Source organism: Anser cygnoides, chromosome 8 (assembly GCF_040182565.1).
Source record: "Anser cygnoides isolate HZ-2024a breed goose chromosome 8, Taihu_goose_T2T_genome, whole genome shotgun sequence".
Taxonomy (NCBI): Eukaryota; Metazoa; Chordata; class Aves; order Anseriformes; family Anatidae; genus Anser; species Anser cygnoides.
In genome coordinates this window covers 2,554,442-2,571,752 of record NC_089880.1, presented here as the reverse complement: position 1 = coordinate 2,571,752, position 17,311 = coordinate 2,554,442, and the positions used below count along the sequence as shown (strand labels likewise).

General features: G+C 40.6%; 2 protein-coding genes across 4 annotated transcripts in view; one reads left to right on the top strand and one right to left on the bottom strand.

The window, feature by feature from the left end:
- SLC44A3 (solute carrier family 44 member 3) overlaps nt 1–17,311 on the bottom strand; it is a 116,920-nt gene that overhangs the window by 95,741 nt on the left and 3,868 nt on the right. For 2 of the 3 annotated variants that reach the window (XM_048067262.2, XM_067001616.1), the window contains exon 1: nt 5,326–5,382. The exons of the other annotated variant lie outside the window; for it this stretch is intronic. In XM_048067262.2, coding sequence (XP_047923219.1) covers nt 5,326–5,367 — 42 coding nt within the window. In that variant the 5' untranslated portion in view covers nt 5,368–5,382. Of the gene's footprint in view, nt 1–5,325; nt 5,383–17,311 lie in introns of those variants that run through there. 3 annotated transcript variants of the gene reach the window in all.
- On the top strand, nt 9,208–15,986 carry F3 (coagulation factor III, tissue factor). Its single transcript, XM_048067269.2, has 6 exons — nt 9,208–9,364; nt 10,299–10,413; nt 12,569–12,753; nt 13,188–13,366; nt 13,488–13,647; nt 14,806–15,986. The coding sequence occupies exons 1-6, from the start codon at nt 9,295–9,297 to the stop codon at nt 14,943–14,945; spliced, it is 849 nt and encodes a 282-aa protein (XP_047923226.2). The 5' UTR covers nt 9,208–9,294; the 3' UTR covers nt 14,946–15,986.

Here is a 17,311-nt window from a genome sequence, read left to right as displayed (position 1 = left end):
CATTATGTTTCTTAAGGTGTCCCTGATGGACAACAGTTTACAAAGATTCCACAGCTAACACTCACCTGATCACATTCTTTAGATAAGAAATAGTTTTTCTTCAAAACTTTGTCCCCAGCATCTTTGTGGGAGTTTCAGACGTATTTGTGCTGGTACTAAAGTAACTCCTAAGACCCTGCTTTATAAACCTGGAAAAGTCTAAAAGGATTTTGCCAAATCTTTGGGACTTCTTAGGTGACAATTCACAGCATTTGACTGTGGTACTGACCTATTTATGAACTGACAAGTTTTTGTCTCAAATTGCCTGTAAGTTAATGATTAACCACAAAACTCAGGGCATGTAGCATTTGAGATATGTTAAGGATTTTTCTTCTGAAGGAATCTTTGTTGCAGAATTGTTATCTGTTATAACGGTGCAACAGATGCTCTCTCTTTTATTTGTAGTTTATTGTGTCCTGTATGTTGTGTTCTGCTATTAAGAAAGGGAGAAAAAGAATGAGTGAGAGGCATAGAAAGCAGGAGCCTGCAATACAAGCAGAGACTGGGAGACTGCTGAGATCAGGGAAAAAACATACAGCTAGTTCTCCAAAAGGTTAAAAAAAAAAAAAAAAGTTTTTTTCTAGGGACCTAGAAGGACTCTATCAAGTGTATTGCAGCCCATGAAAGACTGGGGAAAAGTACAAGCCTAGAGGACAGGACTGTCTTTTGGAGGAAAGGAGGAGTCTAAATGCAAGTTTGTTTTGAGTTTACAAAACACTTTGGGTAGGCAATGTATGAAAAAGACCCAGGCAACTGTACTTCAAAATTTGCATTAACCTGTGGACTTGCTACCAGCAGAAATACAACGTCACCAAAGCTCTGAAGAGCCTAAGTTCGTAACTGGAAGCTTACAGGGTTGTTTTTATTTTTTGGCTGTCCAGGTGTCCTAGAGAGCCAAGGAGTATTTTCTCTTTATATGAAAGGTACTTTTCCTCCTACACTGACAATTGGTTTATCAACCAGTTACAACCAAGACAGACCAAATTAGGAGCTGGAGGGGAGGCACATAGTCCAAGATGTTCCTGCTAGTATCAGCAGAAGTCAGTATGGCCCAGTAGGGTTTAGATGATGCAGAATGATACCAGGAAATAAAAATTGATCTAATGTTATTTAGAAGTTAAGTATCACAGAGAAAGAACAATTATAATTGGGCTCCAAATAAAATCAGGTTTCCAATCTTAAAACAGGTATGCTGTCTCTAGCTGTTCAGAGAATCATTTGAAATCACACTTTTTTATGAGCAAAATCATTTGAACTTTCAGACTGATTAATACTATTCATTTTCAGTTTTTCTTTTTTCCAAGGCAAACATTCAGTTTAAGAACCATTTTCTTTACGATGTGCTTTACGTTCCATTCAAATACACCCACAAAGCTCCAAATGCAGCTAATCAAACTGCTATGTTTTGAAGGTAACACTTGGGAATGCCAGAATTAAGGCTCTACAAGAGATCATAACTTGCCTTCTATTGCATTAAAAGAATATAATAATACAGTTGTTTTAAATTTCTTGAGACTTTCGGGGTTCAACATTCAACACTTGGCTGCAAACCACAAAGATTTTCTAACTAAACACGGGTTACTGGAAGTTTCACTTCACCCCTTCTTTACTAACTCCTTAATCAACCCACACAGGTCAGTGAAGTGTACTGTTAGCCCTCTGATATAGTGAAAGAATGCATTTGGATGCTGGCCACTACAGGAGGATTGCTCCACACAGAGGAATGTGTTGCCTGAGTTCTTACCAGTTTTTGCTGTAATCAGCCAGTCTAGAGCTGGCTGAGTTAAAATTGGTTATGACTTTCAGACACAGACAACGAGTATGTCTGTCAAGACCAGTGCAGTGTATTGATATTCAAGAAAACCACTTCAGACTTTGTCCCTAGATCAGACCTATGATGGTTCTTACCCTTTGTATTGGACAGCTAAGAAGCTGGTTAGTAACAGTGATGTCCCCCCTACTCGGCATAGCTTGTTAGCAGAGCTTAAACTTTAAGATCCTTACAATGACTCTGTGATCTGAGCTGACAAATAGCCTAAAGGAGCAGAGAACATCTAATAGGTGATATGGTCTCTGCCAGTATTCTGACAATACTGACACCAGAGAACTCAAATCCTTCTTTCATTCTTTCTTTCTCCTTTTTTTTTTTTTTCTTCACTTCTTTCCACATCTTTCAGAAGATCTGGAAGGTAGACTTCACTCTTGTCATGATGATGACTTCTGAGCTCAAACCAATGGTGCACCATTAACCATTTAAGTTTTTTAACACTTTTTTTTTTGTTCCTATTTTAAGAAGGTTTCCAATCTGACTCTGAGGGACAAGTGCATTTATTTCACTAAATTGTATGCCTAATCTACATTGGTTTTGTATCATTTTAAAGTAATGTTTCTTTACAATAATATTTAATTATTCAGTAAATCGTAAGCAATTATGTCACATTAAATAGATATGCCTAGGATTTGGGTATTGTTCTTTCCATTAGTATTTTATTAAAGAAAAAGATAAGAAGATGAGTAAGAAGGTGAATATGAAGATAACAATAAGAATACTTCAGTTGTATTTTTCTGAAAAAATACCATTATTTATTTTCAAAATCTCTAAACAAAACACTTTTTTAATCACATAGGGTAACTAATATTATAAGTACATTTCTAACTACTACTGGCATGATTTGTTTTCTGAGGAAACAAGAATCATAAGGATACTAAATTCCAGTGATAACAAAAATATACTAAATTAGCTAAGTTAATTGCAATACAAACTTAAAAAGTGCAAAACAAAGATTGTACTGTGACAATCATTACAAATCAGCCATTTCCCATTGTGCAGGAAGCTTTCAAAACTTCAAGGACTACCTCTAACCAAGGAAGCAATCAGTGCTGGGTCTCGTAGTAACCTGTAGTACCATACAAACTTACCTAATGTTTTACAGGAAGGAGACAAATGCAGTATTTTGATGAAAGTATAGAAAGTATACAGAACATATATGAAAGTAAATAGAAAGATGACTGACAGGACACAGCAATCTACAGTCTGATACCTGGGGAAGAAAAGTGTATCTACCTAACGTCATCATTAGTGCACAGACTGTAATTCAAACACATGATAGTGAAAAAGTTGTCTATATATTCCTGGGCTAAACAGGAACTTGGGATACATCTTAAAAAGTCAAATCTATGTTTGATAATCTCATTGACTCTCCTTGGGTGTGAGACAGAAAAGCAGACTTGGGAAGTGGAGAAATCATTTCAGAAGGAAATCCCCTGAACTGTAGAAGGGACAAGCTACCAGTGGGAGTTACACTGGTGCAGCAGGCTAATTCTGTCTGATTATCAAATCCAGAATTAGTCTCCTGTAATAGCTAAGATGATCCATTCTCTAATTATCTTTAATCTATTCACCCCCAAATCAGCAGTAAAGGAAGCATCAACAGAGTACTGTAATGTCAAAGAACAGAGATACAGCATATTAAAGAAACTATCACTTTAATTTTGCAGGGTACTTTCCGTACAGATATGTTTTGTTCCTAGCAAGTAACTCGAAAAGAGAGCAATACAATAGCATTAAACATTATAACAGCCAAATCAAACAAGGTTCAGTTTACCTTTTCATCTCCCACAGTTCTTAAGAATGCATGTAATGACAGACTGGGAACCACACTTGTTCAAACTGAAGCTTGCCTGACCTTGAAGGCATGTTCACAACAATATTTTTAGAGCACAGAACTTGACTTCCATTTTCTTCATGGAGAAGTTGCGTATGCCACATCTAATATAAAAAGTCCGATTTTTTTTAACGATTGAGTGGGAAAGGAAATGATTTCCACTAGCAGCTATAAATAACTGCTTAGTAGAATTAATTTATTCCAGTTACTTCATTAAAAAGTCATGAGCTGAGACTGGATTTGACATGAAAATGGATTCATTAGTGGACATGCCTTCTGTTAAACAGGAACCTTGTCACTTAATACTGAAGTTGCTCACTTTTTTTTCTTTTTTCCCCAGTTTGGCCACTTATGTTTGGAAACCAAACCCAAAATAAATTGCAGGGAGAAAAAACGATTTTTTGTTTTTTTGACTCATGCATGAAGAATGTATACTGGCCTAGGTGAAAGAATGTTAAACCTTAATTTGACCTCACATATATTGAAATGTAACAGGAGTTCCTCTACTGTTGTCACTGGTGATGAAATTTGCAAAAGCAAGCTAGCTGGGATTAGGCATACTGGCTTTGCCAATGAGTATCCCTTCCTCATGAGCTCAGGCATGAAAAGAAAACATATGTAAATAAGGTCTGGGAGTTGCACCTGCGTCACGTCTATCATCATTTGGAAAATAAAATCTTACAAGAGAGATGCAAAAGAACTGCAAGATTAATTAATGTAATTAAGATACTCTGGGGTAAGGGAATTACTCTAAGAGTTCTCCACAACTGTGCTGGAACACAGGAGCGAAGGGAAGACAGACAGCATTGCAGTGCTGAACAATAGTGCAACCTCCTAACAGTTTGGTAAAGCTAACCAAAAACATCTAGGCACAGAAGGAATTGATACAATTCAGTGCTTTTTTCTGTCTCGACAGTTTCTGTTGTATTTCAGTGACATTAAATTGCTTGCCCTCTGGCAGGAGTGCCATAAACAAACACAGCTGTGTGCAGCGTCACACCAGCACCTTACTGCTCCTGACCACACACCTGTGGCATTGCCATAGTCACTCAGATGCACAGAAGAACAGATGCTGAGAAGACTTCCATGCATCAAACTAAGCAAAGAATAGTTTAAATTTTCATTTAGACAATCTCTTTTACTGCAAAGCATCCCCGAAGACAACAAAAATTAAATGTACACAAATCTGTATCTCGGGTTGCTCTTGGAGAAATAATGCTGTGAAACAATTTCTGAAAAGGATGGTAAATGCATCCCACACCATTCCATGAGCAGGAAACAGAAAAGCAGCCAGTAAGTTGGAATTAACACCAAAGACATGTCCACAGGATTTCCAGCATGCACACAGCTCACAGCCTCCCCCTGGCACGGCTCCCCAGCAGGCACCCTTCCACACAACCAGATCCCAGAGCCAGCGCAGACCCAAAAGCTCCCACAAGCTTTGTTCTTCTGCTAGTTTTCTGGTTTTCATGTATCAGTGTAAGTGAGAGAATGTGTGTACAATAAATGTGATAACAAAATTTAAAAGCACAGTATGAGAAACTCCTAAAAGATTTGCTTCAGGAATTCTAATATCGACCAGTAATTCCTATCGTACGTGGGATCTCACTTTGTGAAATACCTGTTTTGTTGATATCAGCTTAGCTCCTTCACCACACCTCATTCATCACGCCGCTCAGCAGCTATGTAAGCAGGCCAGCAGCAGTCGGAGCACTGCAGAGCAGTGCAGCGACCCGAGAACTGCTGACCAGTGCCCGACCCCACCAGCTCCCACGCCTGGGCTCACGGCCACCCGCGCTACCCTGGTGCAGGTCCTTCACACAAATCAGTTACTTAGCCTTTAGCCATATATGAAGTATCTAAATCCTGATATCAATTTTCTGTATTTTTCCTTTATCTTCACTAGAGACATTCCACAGATATATTTTTTTCTTTGCTTAATTAAAAAAAAAAAAAAAAAGGAAGCACAAGCCTGTGATTGTGGCATAAACCGCAGAAATCAGTATAAAATGAAGACATAGTACATTCCTGACTTCACCACGGGTTTTCAGCACGTCCATAGGAAAGCTGGGTAAATACAGTTTCCTTCCAGTGTATAAAATGGTTGGAATACAACTCATAACATGTAAATAAGCTAAGTTAATTGATCATTTTGAGGTATTTACATGCAGAGGAAAAAGCAGTGTTGATGTAAACTTGCTCTCATTTCAAGATTTTTGAATGGTCTTTTCCTTTTAGAAATTTGGTTGGAACTGAAAAAGATTGAAAGAACAACAAAGAACTATGCTGGGTACATACAGTGTATGTTATTGAATTTCACAGCCTATTTACTACCATAAAAGCAAACATATTGTAACTGGCAAGTATTTCCACTTACCAAATACAGTAATTATAGTACTGCTAAATCATGATGTTTAAAAGGCAGCAGTATTTGTAAGTCCATGTATGCCTTTCCAGTAGTGTACTTGATTGAGCAGCTCTGTGATATAAATGTTCAGGTATTTATAGAAGAAGGTACCAAAGTCACTGAATGCTCCCTAAACTTCTGTTTTATCTAAATAAATATATTTAATTGTATATGTAAATTCATTAGCCAGTAATATGCATTGCTGAGACACATTAAAGATAGATCTAAAAAGCCAAGTGAATGGAGCAAATATCATGAGAAATTTCATTTTCAAAAAAGCTCCCAGGGATTTCAAATCTTACTCACACAAGTAGATTTTTCACTACTGGGCATGAGAACATTGCTGAGTTTCATGTTAGCATGGAATGATGAATGTTCTATAGCATTACAAAATTTCAGAACTTTAATAAGTATTACAAAATCTTACCTAAAATGTTGCAAAACTACCAGCATAGGGAAACTGATCTTTTACTGATGTTATCTGAGGCATTCTACTTCAACATCAATAATTATATATGATAGTACACAAAATGTATGATGTTGAAATTGCTTTGCTAAGCAATAAAGTATTTCTTAGCTATCTCTAAGCTAACCAGTTTAGAGTTCTAGTAGATCACATAACAAAAATAAATACATGCATCTCTCTCCAGAAACCAGGAGTTTTCCAGATTTATTTCCCCTTTTCTCCTCACCTTTCCCATAAGCTATATGTGGTTTGGTTCCATGGTGTACATATCAAAGAATGAAAATCTGTTGTCTGCTCCTAATCCAACAAACTTTCCCAATGGTGAATAACCTTGATTCCACTAAGCTCATCAGAGGGACACACAAAGTGGAAAAGGTCATCTCGCTAGCCCAAGGCGTGCAGCCAAGCTTTTGCTCTTGTATGTTTCCCACACTTTCAGTAAAGTCAAGATCATGGGCTCTACCAACAGAAATCTCCTGTTTATTTCAATATTTAAGTGGACTGATCTGATTTGCGTTAGATGTCTGTACTAGGAAAACATGGACTTCACCTTAGGAGAGAATTTTTTCTCTGCTGACTCTAAAATGAGCAGAGGATGACTAAATCAGCTATAGACATATACACACTAGATGCTTACATTTTGACATTCCACTGTGGAAGCCAAATTCTAAATTTCCATAGAAATTGCTGGACGTCTAAGTCAGCATAATGCTTGCCTGCACGCAGCAACACATCTTTAAAATAAGGGGAATTTTTCTGTCTTAAACAGGCTGTTGAAATACCATTAAAGCGGACAGGAAATGTGACCCAGAGTGTCACCGCTAAGTCACCAGCTGCTGAGCAGGCTCCCGGCTCAGAGGCATTACCCCTTGTCAGGCAGTGCCGGGCTCCCCTTACCTCCCACGGTTTGGTGCCTGGAGTTGGGCAGCATGGTGACTCTTATCCTTCGGTCAAATCTGCACCAAGACTTGATGGAAGAGGAGGAAGAAAGCAGAGGCGGCAGCAGCGGCTTTCCTCGCCTCTGTGCTTCTCCCTTCTCTGTCATCCCTTTCCCCTGATGACTTCATACAGCCACTGTCCCCGGAGCACGCTGCCTTCCTCCCACAGCTATCAAATTTTCCCTCCGACTTCCTTCCCTCGCCACGCAAAGTTTCACTGCTTCCTCCAGCCTCACACCCAACCTCCCCTGCTAGATCCATACAGGCCCTTCTGTTCAGGCCCTGCTTCCCAGCGCCCTGGTGAACTGGCAGCCTGCTCCCCTCATCCTGCAGTGCCCAACAGCCTCTAAAAGCCTCGCACTACTCAACAGGGGATGGATATCTTGCTGGAATCTGGAACAAGGTAACACTGGTCGAGGTGGTTATTCCAGACAGTCCGGAAGGTTCCTCGCCTATCTCAGGTATGGGCGGTCACAACAGAGGAGATGGCAGTGAGGAGAGGATATTGAGACCGTCTCCGTAACACAGCTGGCCTGCTTTCCATCTTTTGTGACTAAACTGCCAGGAAATTTAACTGGAATTAGAGCTTAAAGGTGATTTACGGTTTTATATAAAACCTCTTTTCTTTAAGAAAATGAGTGTCATTTCTCTTTGTGAAGACCTTTGGAAATCAACTATGATTTTGTAAGATCACAATCTTGAAAATCTAGTCACACAAGATCAGGATTCTACACAGAGCTAAAGGCATGCGAGCCTTTGGGCTGATGTCATGCTAGCGTACAGCTGCATGGAGACAGCGTTGAAATTTGATGAGAAAAACCAAGGGAGGAGAGTCAGGTGTACAGGTGGATTTTCATTAAGGTATGCTGATAATTTAAAAACCCCTGGCTTTAGGCACACCTTGAAACACGCCATGTGATGGAGGCTGTGAAGTCGATGTAGTTTGGTCCATACATGTTTTACATGATGGGACAGAACCACTTGCTTGTATCTAAGCGTGCACCAAGCATGAAAGACAACTAAATGCGAAGCGTCCCTATTAGTCTTCTCCTACCCACACTTTCCAAGTATAAGTCTTTGTAAAGGCACCGAAACCCGAAGAAATGCCGGGTTAACACCGCAGGACGCACCTCCGGCGTGGGATCCCGTTTTGGGCGGGAGGCACAGCGCATTCGCCCCCCTACAGGCCGGGCGCGCGGCGCGGTCGCAGCTCCCTCCAGGGCCCCGAGGCTGCGCCGGGGCGTGAGGCCCGCGAGCAGGGGCCTTCGCAGAGCCCCTCGGAGCGGGATCCTCCGCTGCCCGTGGAGCCTTCCAACAGAGCCCTGTAGGGGAAGGGTCAACAGGTCCCCGGGTTATGAAGGAGGTGAGGGAGAGAACCCGAAACTTCGCCTGGCGCCTGTGCGGACAGGTGAGCCCCGGCACGCGTCGCTCAGGCGTGAGGACAGGGAGAGAGAACCGAGGAGCAGTGTCACAGCGCGGCCCTCCGGTGCCGTCTGGTGCGGCGAGGCGAGGGCTGGCACACGCCCCCGGCACTCCGGAACGTGCCGCCCGGCCCCAGCAGCGCCCGTCGCGTCCCGCGGCCCGGCAGCGGGGACACCGGGGAGCAAGGGGCACCCCGCTCCGCCTCCGCTGCCCTGCGCCCCGCCGCTCCCGTCCCCCGCGCTCCCGGCCTCCGCCGCTCCCACCGGCGAGGCGCCGGCAGTCCCCGCCTCTGTCCCATCAGATATAAGCCCGCGCTTCCCGCCCCTTCGCAGCTCACCGCCGATCCGCCCCTCGAAGATGCTGCGCACCCACGCCGGATCCCGGGCTCTGCTGCTCGGCGCCCTGCTGTGGCGCCTGGCCGCCGCCGGTGGGTATCAGCGGGCGGAGGGCGCGGGGCTCGGACCCTCTGAGAGGGCGGCCCCCCCCGGGGTGAGCCGCCCCGCGACGGCGGGGGCTCCGTCCCCGTCCCCGCTCCGGCTGCGGAGCGCTGGGGTGGCCTCGGGCCGGCTTCTGCTGAGGGGAGCCCTTTGGGTACCGGGGGCGCTGGGGCGGGGGTGAGGTCTGTTCGCCTCGGCCGCAGGGCTGAGCTTGCGGGGGGCAGAGCGGGCTGCGGGAGGTGATGAGGGTGTCGCCAAGCGCAGCGCCGGCCGCCCGGGGTCGCGGAGGTCGCGGCGCTTCCCGCGGCTCGGGGCTTCCCGGCCCGCTGCCCCACGCCGCTCTTGCCCGAAGCGGCGGCGGCGCCGCGGCCTGCTCGGCGGGGGCGGGCCGGGGGGCGCGGGGTGCGGGCGGCCGCTGCCCCAGGAGGGCTTTGTCCGCCTTCCCCGAGTATAAGGGCTTGTCTTCTCCAAGTAAATGAAGGGTTTGGCTTCCCCAGGTAAATCAAAGGGGGAGCGGGGCTCGTGTTTTCTGCAGAAGATACAGCTGGGGTGATTTTGAACTACACCGTATTTGCTTGGTTCTTGGACTTTGCCACAAGCGTCCGAGATTTTGTAAGTTCTTGGGGGGTCTTGGACCAAAAAGTAGAGGCAGCCTTAGACAAGACTCCGAATAAGTTACCTCAGCAACCTGGGAGTTAGAGGAAACAGGAAAGAAAATAATTTTGTTCTCATATTTCTCACCTCTGCCAGGACACATTCCTTCATGGAGTCAAGCATGAGCCCAAAGGGCAGGACCGAGCCTTTTTGCCCAAAATAACCTCTCTTAGCAATTAACAGCAACTGCCTCATTTAACAAAGCAGTGAATGCAGGGAGACAGGAATTACCTACAGTGCAACTGATGATGCTCTTTTCTGTTTTTAAAGGTAACACAGAACTACCAACAGCAGTTAATATAACTTGGTCTTCAATCAATTTTAAAACTATACTACAGTGGCAACCAAAACCGTCAGGCTACTTCTATACAGTAGAAATACATGGGTAAGTAAATAACACCATGGCATGTACCTTAATGGCAACTAGAGAAGACGCAGACAGAGCGTTTGATTATTTCTGAGACCGAATGTAACAGGAAAAGAGCTCAGGCAAGGGGTCTAGGAAAACTGCCAACCCAGCTGTTAATACTTCTTTATATCCAACTATAGCAATATCTGATTCAGGTTTCTGGCTTTGCCCACTTCAGAAATGATAAGTTGAGCTTTAGATCAGTATTTCAATTCTGAGGTTTGATGTGGGCCAGCTGCACTGGAGATGTAGGGCAGGGTACTCAGAAGTTGACACTCAATGTGACATACCATGTATTAGAGAGAATTTCACCTTTTTATGTCTTTCAAGGTGTCTGGACCAAGTCTTTGTTCTTCGGTCTTGGGAGGCGTCTGATAAATATGAGTCTGAATTTTATTCTAATCAGTGAATCACTATAAATGTATAATTAATCTTGCTGGGTAATACTAAAAATCCCCTTTATTTGTCTAGCTCCGTCAAGACTTCCCCTGTCGTAATGTTTTATAGAAGCTATAAAATACTGTGGACATAAAAAACAATCAGCTTATGTGAAGTGTCTAACACCTCTTTTAATACTGCACAAAAACTTCCGTGAAGTTCAGTAATAAATCTGTATGGTTCTTAGCTCCCATATTAATTCATAGACCATTATTAAACATGCCCTGAAGGGAAAACACATCATCAGCTCTCCCACATATTAATGAAAATATGATGCTGTAGTTTCTTCTGTGTATAAAAGTTGCCTAGAAATGAGAGCTCTCATGACTAATGGATGAAATACCAGTGCAGTGGTCTCATGTGCCCTTTTATTCTTTAATCTAAGGGAGCGATAAAACGAATAGACTTAAAAGCACATACTTAGCAGAATGGCACAACCTATCTTAGCAGCGTGATTCTACAAAAAGACATCAAAAGGACACAGAGCCTTATCTAGCACTGTGCACTTTGAAATGTTTTGTGAATCTGGAGTTTATTTCCAGACATTTTTGCTTGTGAAATACTGAAGCCTGTTTGCCCAAGATTCAGTGTAGAATCAAGTGTAGTTCTGATACAGAGGCACTTCTTCAGACAAGGTGTTCCCATGGATGAAATGCACTTAAATGTTTTCTTTCTCTTCCGTGTACTCTTACGAAAGTACATTTGATTGATCACCAAGATCAAATCTATTCTGTCCTGTTTCAAAGGAAGGATACTAAAACGAACAGATCTGTGACATAAGAAATCTAGTGAAGTGGGAAGGGACTTCTGGCAACTCTTAAATAAAGTTTGACCTACCAGGAGGAAAACTCACTTGTTAATTTCCAGTCATCGTTCTTTCTCTTTCAGCTAAGTTTACACAATTTTTCTTTTCCTTAATTCACCAACAAAAACAAGAAAAAGAATTGAAGCAGTAATATCAAATCTGTTTTTCTGTTCCTTCTTGCGAGAATGCAAAGTGAGCCATTAACACTTATTTTACCAGTTTATTCATTATTTCTCAAGAAAATGGACCCACCCTCAGCCCTTTAAAAACCAAGAGAATTAATGGGTCATGTTTTTTGTCAATATTTTTTCTTGTTTCTATAATGCAATTCTGCAATTAAAATTGCTGCTAGTGTCAAGTTCTTAGTGACATTTCTACCTGCATAGATGCAAACACAAGTGACATTAATGAGGAGACATTGTAAACGATTAATTTACGTGGCAGCTTCCTAGTACAACTAATGTTTCTTAAGGCAATAGTTTTCAGATGCATCAGTGATCAGGGAGAACGCTTTCTAAGTGATTTACACATCTTTTTTTTCATAAGTCAACAGAAGGAAAAACAAAATCAGAACTGCTTCTGGTTTCAGTTCAACTCATATAAGTTCATATTGTTAATTCATATGTGTATCCAATGACATCTTACTGTAATTACTATTGCTCATACTTTACTTACTTGATTCTACTTTGAGTTGTGAAATATACCTGTACAGAACTATGGTCAGGTTTGGTTTGGTTTTTCTTCTACTTTTCAGCCTATACCTGAAAGGTTGTTCCACTGACTGAGGGAAATCTATACAGTCTGAGGGGAAAAATGTTTTTAACATATATAAATAGCTTGTAAAAGCCTGCTTGGGAAGAGTTGACACTTTGTTCTTACTCTTTTCAGACAGACATCTGACACAAAAAAAAAATGCACACTGACCACGGAAACAGAGTGTGATGTTACTGATGCACTCAGGAATGTGAAAGAGACCTATACAGCACATATATTGTCTGTACAATCCACAGGGATGGATAACTTTGAAGAACCACCTTTTGCAAGCTCTGAAAAATTCACACCTTATAATCAGAGTGAGTAGTATTGCCAATTAAATCTTATCATAAACTTCATTTCAAAATGATTTCCACTGACTTAAGGTTTGTATTTGGCCTAAAGATTTTTCCTATAGATTCTTTTAGTAGCCCTACTGATATTTTAGAAGAAAACATACAGGTGTAAAGATTTCCCTGTTGCAGGGCAGTGTCTAAGATTTTATTTACGACTTGTTTCTCACTGCAGTAAATTGAACATTTTATTACCATTGTGTACTAGATACAGATATTTGTTAATAATCCTGTACTGCCTTGGCTCAGTAAACTTATAATTCATTTGAGGAGGGAAGGAATTAGAGGGAGGAAGAGAAAAAGAGCATATTATATAGAAAACAATAAAACCATAGAATAGCTGATATGGGGGGGGGGGGGAAGATAATAATAGTGTTTTAATCCTAAAAATGCTTTTTTAGCTGTTCTTGGAAAACCAGAGATCCAGCATTACACACAGGATTCCAAACTGAATATTGTGTTCCAAGATCCACTTACACCTTATATGTTTCCTAATGGAAGCTTTCAAAGTATTCGAGATATTTTCAAACATGACCTGGAATACAAACTCTATTACTGGAAAGATCAAAGTTCTGGAAAGGTAAGGTCTTGCTCTAGTTTTTATGTATTCCATAGCTATAGAATGCTGCATAATTTCTGTACCACCTTAAGAGCTAGCATTTTTGCAGAGAATATCTTCCTGATGTTTTTTTTCTTTACAGAAAGATGCAACTACAAAAAGCAATACTTTCGAAATAAGCGTTGACAACAAAAACAACTACTGCTTCTACATACAGGCAATCATTCCCTCTCGCAGAGAAAACCGTACTGGTCAAGAAAGCATGGTGCTTTGTACCAGTGTAGGAAGAACTATCTTAGATGGTATGTATCTCGTGAATTATGTCATGCTGTCTTTAGCATTGCAAGAAAAAAGTGCTTTGATTTTTGAATATATTTCGTACTTCCTTGAAGTGTGATGCCTAAGTTGTAGAATAAACTATTTGTTCTATAACCAAGGGGACACAGACAAATGTGGAAACTCACGGGAAGAACGCCATTAAGGAAAAAAGAGTCCAGCATCTTCAGCTGGATAGAATTGGTTTCAGGGTTTTGCTACACTGCTTTGTTTTAGTTTTAAATTGAGTTGATGGCTGGCCACCAACGTTTCAGATCTCATCACTGGCCTTCATCTTTGTGTTGTTGTTCCATTGTTTGCCTCAGATCCTTCCAGTACTGGGTCCCATAAGAAGTGATTGATTAGCAATCCAGAATAGGAGTGCTGGAAACCTGCATAACCGGCACTTCTGTTGACTTGCAGTTTGAACTAAACTTTAGTTACTATGTCAAAAGCAGATGAGATTTCTTTCTGAGACTTTCTTTACTGTTACAATGCCATGTCAGCCGACAAACTGACTTCTTTGCTGGTAAATAAGTTAGTGAGTGGTCAGTGAATCAGCCAGTTTAATTCCAAACAAACAATTTGGAAAACAACTTTCTTCAGTATAAAGCCATGATTATTTATTAAATAGTATCACATTACTATATCAGATGAGACTATCTCATCTGTAGGGGAAAAAAAAAGTAGAAAACCTTTCCCAGAATTGGCTGTCTCTAATTAACTTTCTTACCTAGATGTATACTTTCATATATCACAACAGTTTTGAATTCTAGTAAATTGAATAAAAATCTCTTCTATTGGTGTTTTCTAGCTTCTAGCCTAAAAAAAGAAATCCACTTGGACGTAGTTTCACAGAATTAATGCAGGGGTTTGGGGAGGTGCTTGGCCTAGTCTTGAAGTGGTAACATGGTATTTTAGTGTACTATCTAGTTTAAAACCTATTGTGGACCATGTGAAATATTACATGAGTTCAACAATTCCATTTTAAAATGAACTTAGTTCATGTTGAGGTGATCGTTCTAATTCTGTGATGCTGTTAAATATAGAAAGCAGTTTTTGAGTTCAGTCGGGTGGGTTCTAAGAATTTGTATTGTGACATGTCTCTGATAACTGAACGTTGGATTTTTTTCTCTATCCTACAGAATATGGAGCAGAAGTCTTTATCATCATAGCAGCGATAGCAATTGCAGTCATCACTCTTGCCATTGTTCTATCAGTGATCCTGTGTAAACGCAAAAAAGCAAAAGCTGCAAGAGAAAAAGAACCGTTTAATGGTATCTAAGGAAAAACTACTGTGGATACTCATGGCAGTTCCAAAGCAAAAAAAAAAAAAGTGAATTGGGTGAAACCTTTAGCCTCTCTGGTAAAGGAGTTTTGAAGCCAAAACCTTATGTGATTCGAAGATCTATTAGACAGTCACAGATGAAAAATCCCCAGATACCAGGAAGCCCTCGTGTCACTAGTGGCTGGAGGCTGGAAGAGTATTCTGATCTGTTACAGTATGATTACCCTGCACATATACTCTTCCCAAGCACCTTGTATTGTCCTGTTTGAAACAGGATTCTCAGCTAGAATCAAATGAGTCTTTGATTTGGCCAGGTATTCTAAAGTATAAGCCTTACTGAGCCAGACAACTTATGGTACTTGTGATGGGAAAAAACACTACTTTTGAAAAATACGTTTCTTTTACTAACTAAAAGGAACAATTTTCTGTTTCTGTGAAACAAAAACCTCTATTTATCTGACTTTCTTACAACATTATTAACTGGTGAAATGGTCTGTTAGTTCAGATGGGACAAAGATGCTACTATCATTTCTGCACTTCTTGGATAAAATTGGCTTGGTCTATTTATCTATGCATATATGCAATCAGTGGTAAACAAACTGAAACTAGTCTATTGGTGACTTTAATGAACACTCTTGAGGTAGATAGCTGCTAACCATATGGAAAGCATATCTGGATTACACTACACCTCTACTTGTACAAACAGGGTAGTCCGATGGTTCCAAGCAAGTGTTAGGGTAAATATTTTGCAGTTTGAGGCAATAATAACTCACCTCAGGCAAACACTGAGTAGGTAGCAGTATTTACTGCATTTTTAATTTTATTTTGTATTAAACGGTGAATCAGTAGGTTCTGTGGTACAGTATAGATTCAAATCATGTTGGTGATAGGTTTCGGAGGTACCTTTTGCTATGACTATTTTAATATTTATTTTATGAATGTCAATCTAATTTTTGTACTGGTGATATCTGTATTTATGATACTAATTTATACTTTATTAATTTATACTCTAGTGAAATAAAGGTGACTGGGAAAATAGGATTTTCTTTTGCCTTTTTTTTGACAAAGTACAATATTCATTCAAGAACTGAAGTTAAAAATATGTTTAGGAAACATATCTTGTGACAGCAGTTTAGAAAAGTTGTTGGAAGTCTAAACGGGACCAGGTAAAATAGACCATCAGGGCACATATCTGTAAGGATAAAAATAGAAGACATACTTCATGAACTGATAAAAGGTTTTGAAGAGTTCCAAGTTGTTCTTGGTTTGCTCTTGCTCTTGCCTTTTTCCAAGTTGCTTGTTTGAGTTATTATTCAGTATCAATTTCTCATTCTAATGGAAAGTATATTGGACACCCACCCGTTTGGATGTCTATTTAGGGATTCCCACACCGTTGCCTAAAGCAGTTGCGGTATTTGTGTTTATTCAAGGCACTATGGGGCATGGCCCAGAGATAAGAACTGCTGCAATTTGATACCTCTTGATGCTGCTAATGGTGGGGATAGGCACCAAAACAGGAAAGAAACAAACAGCAAAAAAAAAAGGAATGGGAAAAAATGAATCTTACAGTTTACACTAATTGGCTGTGTATCTCAAAACTTTATATGTGCCTTTAAAGAGAATATCCATTGTGTTTATGATAATAACCTATGAGTATCCCAACCTATCAATTTTTACAGAATTGTATTTGATATTTGTCATCCTTACTATACAATAGATACTTCTTTGTATGGATTAAGAGTCCTGTGAATATGCCAGTGTGATTTATGGTCATTTTCTTTGTCCTTGACTTCTGTTTTTCACAGGGTGGGAAAAAATTGTTTACATAATATTGTGCAATAACTGCTTGATGCATTTTCTGCTGATGCACAAACCTTGTAAGGAGGAATGTTACACCAGCAATCAAAAATATGAAGAGTGTGTGGGAGTAAATTTAAAAGCATTCCAAAGTTGTCACCATTACTCCCCTTGCCTCTGCTGTTCTACTTCAGTGGTTTCATTCAGTGCAAAGCTCAGTAAAGGGGAAAGTTCATAAGAAAATTAAAGCCCGTAGAAAACTGCACAGCATTCAATAAGCTATATCATGCATTTGATTATCGTCATCTACATAGAAAAATTATAGATCATGCTTCACTACTTAGGAGTTTTTCTTTTGTTCTGAATATGAAGGTTGTTTTTATTGAAAGAAAGGAAGAACACCCATAGATATGCAAACAGCACCTTAAACGGCATTAAGAATGACCCCTGCTGCACAAGTTTTGGAAAACTGTGGTGCTTCTGCTCCCTAGCTACAGTACTTTATTGCCTCATCAATAGTAAGTAACCAGAGTCACAGGGCCTACAGATCCAATTTCAAAAGTTTT